Below are 13,225 nucleotides of genomic sequence, written 5' to 3' on the forward strand. Positions count from 1 at the left end.
ATCCCTAATACTGAAAAGCATCCCTAGTACGGAAAAACATCTTCAGGAGTACCCAGTGGTACACTAGCAGGAAACTCATGATGTACTAAAAATACTGAGAACAAAGCGGGGGAAGTAATAAGCAGCTATTTTACTGATGTATTAAATATACTGGAATTATGAGGCATAAGATGATATTTATGTGGTTTTTAAAAGGTTTAAAGGCCGGGCACGGTGGCTCAAGCCTGTAATCCCAGCACTTTGGGAGGCCGAGACGGGTGGATCACAAGGTCAGGAGATCGAGACCATCCTGGCTAACACAGTGAAACCCCGTCTCTACTAAAAAATACAAAAAAAACTAGCCGGGCGAGCTGGCGGGCGCCTGTGGTCCCAGCTACTCGGGAGGCTGAGGCAGGAGAATGGCGTGAACCCGGGAGGCGGAGCTCGCAGTGAGCTGAGATCGGCCACTGCACTCCAGCCTGGGCAACAGAGCGAGACTCCGTCTCAAAAAAAAAAATAAATAAAAAAAAAATAAAAAAAAAAATAAAAGGTTTAAAATATTCTGAGGGACTCAATTAGATATTGAGAATGACTGATACTATGATCTCAAAAATAGTATAACACACATAATCATGGTGTTACCTTACTAACAGGAATTTAGTTTTTAATAACTAACTGAATTTTATTCTACTGGCTTGAGAAGCAGCTGCCTATTTTGAGAACTACATGAGTTAGTATGATCATATATAATTAAGTTAATGTCACAGAAACCAAAATGATAATAGTTTACAAAAGAAGAAAGTGCCCATTTATTGGGTTGTGACATCAGGCTGAGATGGCTTAGGGCTGGAAAGCAAGGATGAGTGTAGCATTGGGGCTCAGGTACAAATCTGTTTATAAAGCTCAAGGAGAGAAAAGGCACGAGAAGGAGACAACCCTGAATGGTGGTAGCACCTGGATGTGGAATTACCACAGTGGGCCAGAGACAGGCTGGTACATAACCCTCTGGCCAGGTACTATGGGAACCAACCCCTTCCTTCAATATTAAATTGAGAATACAAATATCTCAAAGCATGCTTACCAAAAGTAGATTATTTATCCACATATTACAAAACACAGGAGGAGGAGACATTTATTTTTAAAAGAGAGCTAAAAAGTTATGGGGTTTCTCCTAATTTCAACTTGAAAACTAACTTAAGGAGCAAACATTAAAAAAAAATCCCTATTAATAGATACATATTTTTGAGATGGAGTTTTACTCTTGTTGCCCAGGCTGAAGTGCAGTGGTGCAACCTAGGCTCACCACAACCTCCGCTTCCTGGGTTCAAGCAATTCTGCCTCAGCCTCCCAAGTAGCTGGGATTACAGGCATGTGCCACCACACCTGGCTAATTTTGTATTTTTAGTAGAGATGGGGTTTTTCCATGTTGGTCAGGCTAGTCTCAAACTCCCGACCTCAGGTGATCTGCCCCCCTTGGCCTCCCAAAGTCTTGGGATTACAGGCGTGAGCCACTGCATCTAGCCTGACTATTAGCATTTTTAAAAGGCACTTAAAATATTCCTTTCCAGTCCAACTCAAAATACATCTCTGTCAATTACATTTTGGATAAATATTTTAAAAAGCACATTTTTGTGCAATTTTTTTCTTATAATCCAGCAATATTTACCATCCATAGGGCTAAAAGGTTTGAAGGACAGAGCTCCAACTTTCTGCAGAACAATCTGAAAGTGCTTTTATCATAGAAACAAGAACATTAATGATTTGCTCTTTCACTGACAACATCCTGTAGTCGTTTCAGTAAAACATCATCATTTTCTTGACAGACGCGTTTGGCAGGGGATTCTGCATCACTATCGATGGCTATTACTCGCTTCTTGGTTCTCTGCTCACCTTGCCTTATCATGTTGTTGATCTCTTTCAAACTCTGTGCAGAAATAGAGAACGTGTGTGAGTAAAAGAGGGAGAAGGGAAATGGCAGCAAACAACCAAGCGAATTGTTTTTTCCTGTGTTCTATCCTCTATCCAAATCTTCACACTGGGATAAGGATTCTTTTTAAAACTTAGAACAACCTCATAAGGGATGGCTTGAACTAATCTTTTCAGGTGGTTTAAAAATTAGATTTAAGGCCAGGTGTGGTGGCCTGTAATACCAGCACTTTGGGAGGCCAAGATGGTTCAATCACTTGAGCCCAGGAGTTTGAGATCAGCCTGGGCAACATGGCAAACCTGGTCTCTACAAAAAATACAAAAATTAGGCAGGTGTGGTGGCTTGTGCCTGTAGTCTCAGCTACTCGGGAGGCTACGGAGCATCACCTGAGCCTGGGGAGGTTGCGGCTGCAGTAAGCAGTGATCATGCCACTGTACTCCAGCTTAGGAAACAGAGTGAGACCCTGTCTCAAAAACAAAACCAAAACAACTGAATTTACTGTATAATAGTAGTTCTCGATGTGTAGTACCCAGACCAGAAGCAGAAGAAGCATCTATAATTTTTTTATTTTTTGAGACAGGTTCTCTCTCTGTTGCCCAGGCTGGAGTGCAGGGCATGATCTTGGCTCACTGCAAGCTCCGCCTCCTGGGCTCAAGCTATTCTCCTGCCTCAGCCTCCCTAGCTGGGACTACAGGCACATGCCACCATGCCTGGCTATTTTTTTGTATTTTTAGTAGAGACAGGATTTTGTCATGTTGGCCAGGCTGGTCTTGAACTCCCAGCCTCAAGTGATCCCCCAACCTTGGCCTCCCAAAGTGCTGGGATTACAGGGGTGAGCCACCGTGCCTGGCCTTATCTGTTTTTTGTTTGTTTGTTTTTGAGACGAAGTCTTGTTCTTGTCGCCCAGGCTGGAGTGCAATGGCACGATCTCGGCTCACTGCAACCTCTGCCTACTGGGTTCAAGCGATTCTCCTGCCTCAGCCTCCTGAGTATGAGGCCTGGCTAATTTTTGTATTTTTAGTAGAGACGGGGTTTCGCTATGTTGGCCAGGCTGGTCTTGAACTCCTGATCTCGTGATCTGCCTGCCTCGGCCTCCCAAAGTGCTGGGATTACAGGCGTGAGCCACTGCGACCAGCCCTAATCTGTTTTAACAAGCCCTCCCAATGATTTTAAAGCTCCCTACAGTTTGAGATCCTCTTCCTTAGAGTAATGCTTTTCAATTTTTTTTTTTTTTTGAGACAGAGTCTTGTTCTGTTGCCCAGGCTGGAGTGAAAAAGGGGTGATCTCGGCTCACTGCAACCTCCGCCTCCTGGGCTCAAGCGATTCTCCTGCCTCAGCCTCCTGAGCAGAGTAGCTGAGATTACAGGTGCGGACCATCATGCCTGGCTAATTTTTTGTATTTTTAGTAGAGATGGGGTTTCGCCATGTTGCCCAGGCTGGTCTTGAACTCCTGAGATCAGGCAATCCGCCTGCCTTGGCCTCCCAAAGTGCTAGGATTATAGGCTTGAGCCACTGTGTCCAGTCAGGTATATTATCTTAGCCAACTTTGTCAAGTATAGTGAGAACTCTGTAGGCATCTGTATAACTTAATAGGAAAGTAATAAGAAGGAGCCAATGTATTTGGACTGAATTACAATATGCCCCACTACAATTTCTTCCAGTTTATACTGATTCTGACTTCTGGAGACATACTGAACAGATCTGCTTGACAGTCCATGAAGTATCTGAAAACAGCAATCATGTCCATATCACATCTTCACCACTCAACAAGGATAAGGATGGAGATGATCACAGAGTTGTCTATGTACATAAGAGGAGGCTTGTGTTTTCAGATGTCTTCCTATCTTGGGTGCCATCTACCAAATGCACTTTCACTTCCAATGCCTTTCTTTCAACTTGACATCCCCCAGGTCTGACCACTTGCAGATGTTGCTTTACTGGTCCCTTCTCAAGATCTTGCTTGAACAGGAAAACATGCTGGACTTTCAAAATGAACTCCACAAATACCATGTCAATAATAATGGATTAAACTACCTCAAACTGAATATACTGCTCTTGATGAGAGGAGACATGCCATAGTTAACATTTCATATTTTATTAGTATAGTAGAAACTTGGCCAAAAACAAAAAAAGAGGCAAGATTAACAGTTACTGACTGTTAATGTGAAATCCAACTTTTAGCCTATTCACCTTACCTTAGAAGGGCTGCCATTGAACTTGTACAGCAGAGCGCTTCTTGGTGTAAGGCCTGACCCATTCTTGTGTGGGGAAATATAAATGGAGTGCTGTTGGGAAATGCGGCGTGGTGAGCCTGGCTGTTGTTTAATATGTGGAAAAGGAGAGAGTGGTGGAGCATCCATCTAAAATAACCCAAAAGTCAGATTTTTTAGATAAAAGTTTTTCTTTGTTTTTGAATCCCATATTTTTATTTTTATGATATCTCCTAGTTAGGAATCAGTTATACTATAAAAGCTCATTTATGGTTGAGAAAAGCCAAAAAAAAAAAGATCTGTTACTTCTTTTTTTTTTTTTTACAACAACAGATAAAGTAGAATTTATTTTCTTGGATCTTTTTTTTTTTTTTTTGAGATGAAGTATCTCTCGCTCTTGTTGCCCAGGCTACAGTAAGATGGTGCAATCTAGGCTCACTGCAACCTCTGCCTCCCAGGTTCAAGCGATTCTCCTGCCTCAACCTCCCAAGTAGCTGAGATTACAGGCATGTGCCACCACGCCCAGCTAATTTTGTATTTTTAAGAGATGATCATCTTGGCCAGGCTGGTCTCCAACTCCTGACCTCAGGTGATCCACCCACCTCGGCCTCCCAAAGTGCTGGGATTACAGGTGTGAGCCACTATGCCCTGCCAATTTTCCCGGATCTTTCAGGAAGTCCTATAACTAGTATTAAGAATTCTGGCCGGGTGTGGTGGCTCACACCTGTAATCCCAGCACTTTGGGAGGCCGAGGTGGGTGGATCACCTGAGGTCAGGAGTTTGAGACCAGCGTGGCCAGCATGGTGACACTCTGTCTCCACTAAAAATGCAAAAATTAGCTGGGCGTGGTGGCACATGCCTGTAATCCGAGCTATTCGGGAGGCTGAGGCACTAGAATTGCTTGAACCCAGGAGGCAGAGGTGTTGCAGTAAGCCCAGATTGTGCCACTGCACTCCATCCTGGGTGACAGAGCAAGAATCTGCCTCCAAAAAAAAAAAAAAAAGATTTCTGGGGCCGGGTGCAGTGGCTCACTCCTATAATCCAGCACTTTGGGAGGTCAACGTGCTCTGATCACTTGAAGCCAGGAGTTGGAGACTAGTCTGGCCAACATGGCAAAACCCCACTTCAGCCTCCTGAGTAGCTCCTAAAAATATAAAAATTAGCCAGGTATGGTGGTATGTGCCTGTAGTCCCAGCCACTTGGGAGGCTGAGCATGACAACTGTTTGAACCCAGGAGGCAGAGGTTGCAGTGAGCCGAGTTTATGTCACTGCACTCCTCCCTAGGTGACAGAGTGAGACTCTGTCTCAAAAGAAAAAAAAAAAAATTCTGGACAAGACACCAGGAGTTAAGCCACGAGCACGAGAACCTCATATTCATGCTTAAAAAGTAAGGACAGGCTGGGCAGGGTGGCTCACGCTTGTAATCCCAGCACTTTGGGAGGCCGAGGTGGGTGGATCATGAGGTCAAGAGTTCAAGACCAGCCTGGCCAAGATGGTGAAACCCTGTTTCTACTAAAAATACGAAGATCAGCTGGGCGTGGTGACAGGCGCCTGTAATGCCAGCTACTCAGGAGGCTGAGGCACAGAATTGCCTGAAGCCAGGAGGTGGAGGTTGCAGTGAGCCAAGACTGTGGCCACTGCACTCCAGCCTGGGCAACAAAGCGAGACTCCTTCTCCAAAAAAAAAAAAAAAAAAAGTAGGGACAAAGAATAACCAATCTTCTAACACTTGCTATAACAATCTCTCTCTACACACACACACAAAATCTCTCTCTACCCCACAACCAAAGCAGTAGCAGAGAGAATAAAAGAGGCAGAGAATTCTATAAGCCAGCAGAATGATTCCGACATGGAAAAAAATCTGTTAATGAAATGGGAAACACTTCATATGGAAATGGAAAATATTTAGAAATAAGTTGGATGAGCAAGGATTTCATTTTCTTTAATATCCTGTATAATGGAAATAAATTAAGATGGTAGAGATATTCAGAGTATATAGACAGAGGGGAAGTGAAACTGGAGTAGGATGAACAGTTATGACCTCTGAGGATAGTCATAGACCATATTCCATGAAAAGAGGAAGAACAGAAATGTACAGATGCACACAGATACATAGAAACAGCTATTGGCTGGCTGGCTGCAGCTTCTGCTAGGGCCTTCTTTTCTTTTCTTTTTTTTTTGAGGCAGGGTCTTGCTCTGTTGCCCAGACTGGAGTGCAGTGATGCGACTGTGGTTCATTGCAGCCTTGACCTCCTGGGCCCAAGCGATCCTCCTACCTTAGCTTGCTGAGTAGTTGGGACCACTACTCGGGTGTATACCAGCCACTACATGGCTAATTTGTAGAGTTTTTTTTTTTAAAGAGACAGGGCCTTCCTATTTTTCCAGGCTGGTCTCAAATTCCTGGGCTCAAACAATCCTCCAGGCTTAGCTTCCCAAAGTGCTGGGATTACAGGCTTGGGAAGTGCCTGGCTGGTCTCTTTTTCTTAGAGCTAAAGTCTGGTCTTCTGGGAAGCAACCTCAGCTTACACACTGGTAACACTTTGTCAGGCCTGCTGCGACTGCCAAAACTGGGGTCTGCATAATTTTTTTTTTTTTTTTTTTTTTTTGAGACGGAGTCTCGCTCTGTCGCTTGGGCTGGAGTGCAGTGGCATGATCTTGGCTCACTGCAAGCTCCACCTCCCCGGTTCACGCCATTCTCCTGCCTCAGCCTCCCTAGAAGCTGGGACTACAGGCGCCCACCACTATGCCCGGCTAATTTTTTTTTTTTTGTCTTTTCAGTAGAGACAGGGTTTCACTGTGTTAGCCAGGATGGTCTCAATCTCCTGACCTCGTGATCCGCTTGCCTCGGCCTCCCAAAGTGCTGGGATCACAAGCGTGAGCCACCATGCCTGGCCTGCATAAAAATTTCTTAGTGGCCGGGCGCGGTGGCTCAAGCCTGTAATGTACACGGAATTTCTAGCAACATAATCATGGTATAGATAAAATTTCTGCCAGGCGTGGTGTTTCACACCTGTAATCCCATCACTTTGGGAGTCTGAGGTGGGTAGATTGCTTAAGTCCAGGAGTTCCAGACCAGCCTGGCCAACATGGTGAAACCCTGTATCTACTAAAAATACAAAAAAATTAGCCAGGCGTGGTGGTGGCACGCAGCTGTCATACCAGCTACTGGGAGGCTGGGGTGGGAGCATCGCTTGAGCCCTGGAAGCAAAGGTTGCAGTGAGCCAGGATCTCACCACTGCACTGTAGCCAGGGCAATAGATTCCATGATTTCCTCTGGTCTCTGTTGTACCATAGCCTTAATCACTGATTAAGTTACTAGTCATGCTCTGATTAATTGCTAGTAATTTTACTTTGACATACTTATCTAGCAAATTAAACTTATAGTAATTCAACTATGACAGCGAACAATAATAAAGTAGTAAAACATAAAACATACCACATGGTCCTGATTTGACAAGTCGTATTTCAGTGCAAATGACTTCACTCTTCCTACATATATTGTATTGTAAAATTTTATAAGATCACCTCTTTCCTCTTTCACTGGTCCACTGGAACAGTCAGGTGTTTTTGTAGCATCTTCCAAGTCTGTTAAAAAGAATGCAATGTTGTGATACAAAGCATACTTTTTATTTTATTTTTTTTGAGACAGGGTCTCACTTTGTCACCCAGGGTGGAGTGCAGTGGTACAATGTTGGCTCACTGCAACCCCGACCTCCTGGATTCAAGTGATCCTCCCACCTCAGCCTCCTGAGTAGCTGGGACTACAGGCACGCACCACCATGCCTGGCGATTTTTTATTTTTAGTAGAGACGGCGTTTATTTTTAGTAGAGACAGCAATATTTCCATGTTGCCCCGGATGGTTTCCAACTCCTGGGCTCAAGTGATCTGCCAGCCTCAGCCTCTCAAAGTGCAGGGATTACAGGCGTGAGCCACCATGCCCAGCCACAAAGCATACTTTAATATACAAGTCAGCAATTTAAATTACCTTTCTACAATATTAAAAAAAACTCACAAGTCTTTACGTAGAGAAATTAATATTTTCAGAGAAGGTTCAGAAATCCATCTGTATTACTTTTAAGTCAAATTGGAATCTAGAGAAATGCAAACATATCAACTGAAGGTGGTGCTCTCTTCTCTAGATGCCACTTCAGAATGTTTTCACAACCATAGCTTTTGAGCTGACTGTCATTAGTGGCTTTTAGAGGGGCAACGGCCCTGAGCTGGTGTTATCTAAGTTCTACAGTATGGGAGGCAGTGGCAAACCTCAGCTTCAGAAAACTAAAAGGCCTGCAGATATTCTTCTTGTGTCTTTGAGAAAGGTGGAAAGATTCTAAAAGGTAAAGCATATCCTGAGAGGTTAGGGAAGAAGCAAAATGAATTACATTTATTTCTCTGCAAATACATGGCAGGTGATAGGTGTTCTAAGAGCCTTATTGTACCACGTACAACAGGAACCCTGATCAGGAACCAGTGTTCAGGTTTTACTGAGCACACCCAATAGTAAAATAACAGCTTGCCCCAACGTAGTTTCCTACTTAATGGTGCAACTCTGGGATAGCTTGTGAAACTAGGCAGAAATTTGTCCTACTATTTTTTGGGGAAGGAAAAGTATTATAGAGTATTACAAACTATCATTTGCTTGTATATACAAGAACCATGTGTTTAGAAGAGTTACGAAAACCACTACCAATTAAAAAGAATTTAGCATTTATATGAAAAAAGTTCTCATTCTCAATTCACTGGCCTACAAACATTGAGAACATGGGTAGAAGCAATGCCTTCACCTTAGGAAAACCAGAAAACACAAACATGGTTCAAAGACCAAACGGCCCCAGGGGATCTCAGTCTTAATTTGGATGTCTTTTTCACTTCTGCTATTTCTAAAGGATCTTGACTAGAGTGGGAGGGGAGGGGAGCTATGTGGTTAAATAAAGTTGAGGAAATGCTGTACATTATATTAGCAATTCAGAAATGCATGTTAGTGTAAGGCTCTGAGAAGTACTGCAGTTTGGGAAAAAAAAAACCTCTCATGTTCACTTTAATTCCATACTTCCCCAATTTTTTATGTATAGTCTCTTTCCCCAAAACACTTTTTTTTTTTTGAGAGGGAGTCTTGCTCTGTCGCCCAGCCTGGAGTGCAGTGGCGCAATCTCGGCTCACTGCAGTCTCTCTGCCCGCTGGGATCCAGCGATTCTCCTGCCTCAGCCTCCTGGGTATTTGGGATTACAGGAGCATGCCACCACATCTGGCTAATTTTTGTATTTTCAGTAGAGATGGGGTTTCATCATGCTGGACAGGCTGGTCTCAAACTCCTGACCTCAGGTGATCCGCCTGCTTTGGCCTCCCAAAGTGCTGGGATTACAGGCGTAAACCACTGTGCCTGGACCCCCTAAAACACTTATACTACCATTCTGGGAAACACTGTTCCAAAGGATACTGGTATGTTAACAGCTCTTCTAGGTTATTCTCATTATATGGATCAATTAAAATTATTTCTTTTTGTTTTGTTTTTATGACAGGTTATTGATCCTCTTGCCTCAGCCTCCCGAGTAGCTGGGACTACAGGTGAATGCTGCCACACCAGGCTAATTTTTTTTTACTTTTTGTAGAGACAGGGTCTCCCTATGTTTTCTAGGCTGGTCTCTAACTCCTGGGCTCAAGTGATCCTCCCACTTCGGTCTCCCAAAGTGCTGGGATTACAGATGTGAGCGACCACGCCTGGTCTAAAATTATTTAATGTCCTCCTTGTATTAGAAATTTATTGAGACAGAGACTATAGTGTCTCCATATTTCTGTGTCATTCCAATTCCAGCTGTTAATATTTATGTAAGGTAAGGAGCTATACTTTACTTGAATGAACCAAACATTTAAAATTGTGGGAGGCTGGATGTGGTGAAACCCTGTCTCTATAAAAAAAAAAAAAAATTAAGGGGCCGGGCGCGGTGGCTCACACCTGTAATCCCAGCACTTTGGGAGGCCAAGGCGATGGATCACAAGGTCAGGAGACTCCAGACCATCCCTGGCTAACACAGTGAAACCCTGTCTCTACTAAAAATACAAAAATTAGCCGGGCTGGGTGGCGGCGCCTGTAGTCCCAGCTACCCAGGAGGCTGAGGCAGGAGATCGGCTGCGGAGCCCCGCTGGGTGGGAGCCGCAGTGAGCCAAGATAACGCCACTGTACTCCAGCCTGGGCGCAGACAGAGAGAGACCTCGCCCAAAAAAAAAAAAAAAAAATTTAAAAATTTAAAAACTAGGTGTGGTGGCACGCACTTTTATCCCTAGCTACTCGGGAGGCTGAGATGAGAAGATCGCTTGAACCCAGGAAATCAAGGTTGCAGTGAGCTATGATTACCCTATTACATTCCAGCCTGGGCAACAGAGCAAGATCTCATCTCTAAAATTTAAAAAAACTAAAGAAAAAAAAGACATTAAAAAAATATACTCGTCCAGGTGTGGTGGTTCACACCTGTAATTCCAGCACTTTGGGAGGCCGAGGTGGGAGGATCACTTGAGCCCAAGAGTTCAAGACCAGTCTGGGAAACACAGTGAGATCCCATCTCGGTCTCCCAAAGTGCTGGGATTACAGGTGTGAGCCACCATGTCCGGCCAGAAATGGGTTTTTACTGATGAAAATAGTGAATGGTTTATTAAGTGGGACTAATGCTAAAAAAACCATACTCATTAATATAATAAATTTGATATTGCTTATAAATAATAGCTATTACTAAGGCCTTACTATGAACAAAGCTTGTATTAAATATTATATATATGTATATGTGTATACATAGTTGTGTATTGCATAATGATGGGTTATCTTCTCAGAAATGCATTGTTGAAATGATTTTGTCATGAGAATACTGTAGAGTATACTTACACAAACCTAGACTGTATGACCAACTACACACCTAGGCTGAATGGTATAGCATATTGCTCCTAAGTTACAAAACTGTACAGCATGTTACTGTCCTGAATACCACAGGCAATTGTATCACAATGGCAAGTATTTGTGCACCTAAATATATCTAAACATAGAAAAGGTATAGTAAAAATACAGCATTATAATCTTATGGGACCACTGTTTTATGTGTGGGCCATCACTGACTGAAACATCATTATATGGCACATGACTGTGTGTGTGTGTGTGTATGCACACACATACATACATATACATATAGTTATATTTTTTATTTTTAGAGACAAGATCTTGCTCTATCACCCTGGCTGAAGTGCAGTGGTGCGATCATAGTTCACTACAATCTCAAATTCCTGGATTCAAGTGATCTTCCTGCCTCAGTCTCCCAAGTAGTTGGGACTACAGGTGTCAGCCACCATGCCCAGCTAATTTTTTATTTTCATTTGTTGCAGATGGGGGTCTTGCTGTGTTGCTCTTGCTGGTCTTTAATTCCTGGGCTCAAGGGATCCTCTTGCCTCAGCCTTCCATAGTGCTGGGAGATTACAGGCATGAGCCACAACACCCAGCCTAAATATAATTATTTTTAATCCGTAAAATAAGTTTCTAAGGAAGTAATGTAAAGTTTTCAGTTAACTACAATACACTTGAGTACAGTGTTACGTTTGTGTTACTTAGGTTAAGCTATAACCTAGGTCTCACAAGTATTCTAATTAAGACTGCCGCTCTGGAGTGGTCTGCTAACATGACAATGAAGAATTCATAGCCCATGAGGAGTGAGCTGGTGTTTTAATCAGGAAATTCTTTCTCCACTCCAACAGTTTCTGTTAGGCATATCTCAATCGATGACCAATGCTTTGCTCATTAACATACTCAAAGTCAGAATTTTTTTTTTTTTTTTTTTGAGAAAGAGTCTTGCTCTGTTGCCCAGGCTAGAGTGCAGTGGCACAATCTCAGCTCACTGCAACCTCAGCCTCCAGTGTTCAAGCAATTCTCCTGCCTCAGCCCCCTAAGTGGCAGGGATTACAAGTGCTCACCACCATGCCTGGCTAATTTTTGTATTTTTAGTAAAGATGGGGTTTCACCATGTCAGCAAGACTGGTCTCGAACTCCTGACCTCAAGTGATCCACCCGCCTTGGTCTCCCAAAGTGCTGGGATTACAGGTGTGAGCCACCATGTCCGGCCAGAAATGGGTTTTTACTGATGAAAATAGTGAATGCTTATTAAGTATGACTAATGCCAAAAATGAGCTCATGTTCAGGAAATAAAAAGTATTTAAGATAAGCAGATTGGTTAAAATATTTGAGACACTACCCTCAATAGCCATGAAAGTGATGAAAGATCCAGTGAAGTCTCTAGGCTTTACTCTTAGGGATAATAACATTAAGGCTAAAAGCTCTAAGAAGTCCTGTGTCCAGCCCTGAATTCTGATCCACGGTATTTGCTTGATGCTAGCCGTAAGGTTGACTGAATCCTGCATCTGAAATCTTGGCACCCATTCTTGAGCAAGTCTTTTCCTTGGGTGGTGGTCAGACATAGAACTGGGATATATGAACTTACTGCATAGGATATATAAATTGTGTGTGTGCTTTTTAAACAGTAATTATTTTACAACCCATAATGAATTTGTTTATAGAACCAGAACTGTTCTTCCCAAGTCGGTGTTCTTTGGTGTGTCCAAATCTGGGTCATAGCATCTAGACATAGCTCTAAGAACTGGAAGGTGACTTATCTGAATATAGACTTGTCTGATTGCATATCCTCCTACATAACTTTCTCTCTCTCTCTCTTTTTTTTTTTTTTGAGACAGGGTCTTGCTCTGTCTGGAGTACAGTGGCAAGATCATGGCTCACTGTAGCCTTGACATCCTGGGCTCAAGCCAACCTCCCAATTCAGCCTCCTGAGTAGCTTGGACTATAGATGCTCACCACCATGTGTGGCTATTTTTAAAAAATTTTTTGTAGCAATGGGCTCTCACTATGTTACCCACAATGGTCTTGAACTCCTGGGTTCAAGCCACCCTCCTGGCTTGGCCTCCCGAAGTGCTGGGATTATAGACGTAAGTCACTGTGCTCTCACTCTCTTTATGAGTGCCAGAATTCCTGAGTTCATCATCACTGGATATTCTCCCTGCCCCGTGCCACCACCACTGTACAGGACCTGTAACAATGATTGTTTGCTTATTTGCTAATAAATAT

General features: G+C 43.2%; 1 protein-coding gene across 9 annotated transcripts in view; it reads right to left on the reverse strand.

The window, feature by feature from the left end:
• Positions 1–760: 760 nt before the first annotated feature.
• Positions 761–13,225, reverse strand: part of RBL1 (RB transcriptional corepressor like 1) — an 87,645-nt gene continuing 75,180 nt past the window's right edge. For 6 of the 9 annotated variants that reach the window (XM_021921068.2, XM_017944833.3, XM_021921073.1 and 3 more), the window contains 3 exons: positions 7,552–7,700; positions 4,102–4,266; positions 1,733–1,903 (listed from right to left, as the gene is read on the reverse strand). In XM_021921068.2, coding sequence (XP_021776760.1) covers positions 1,733–1,903; positions 4,102–4,266; positions 7,552–7,700 — 485 coding nt within the window. Of the gene's footprint in view, positions 1,904–4,101; positions 4,267–7,551; positions 7,701–13,225 lie in introns of all 9 variants that reach the window. The other 3 variants (XM_021921067.2, XM_021921069.2, XM_021921070.2) reach the window with 3 other exon arrangements.

Source organism: Papio anubis, chromosome 16 (assembly GCF_008728515.1).
Source record: "Papio anubis isolate 15944 chromosome 16, Panubis1.0, whole genome shotgun sequence".
In the NCBI taxonomy this organism is placed as follows: Eukaryota; Metazoa; Chordata; class Mammalia; order Primates; family Cercopithecidae; genus Papio; species Papio anubis.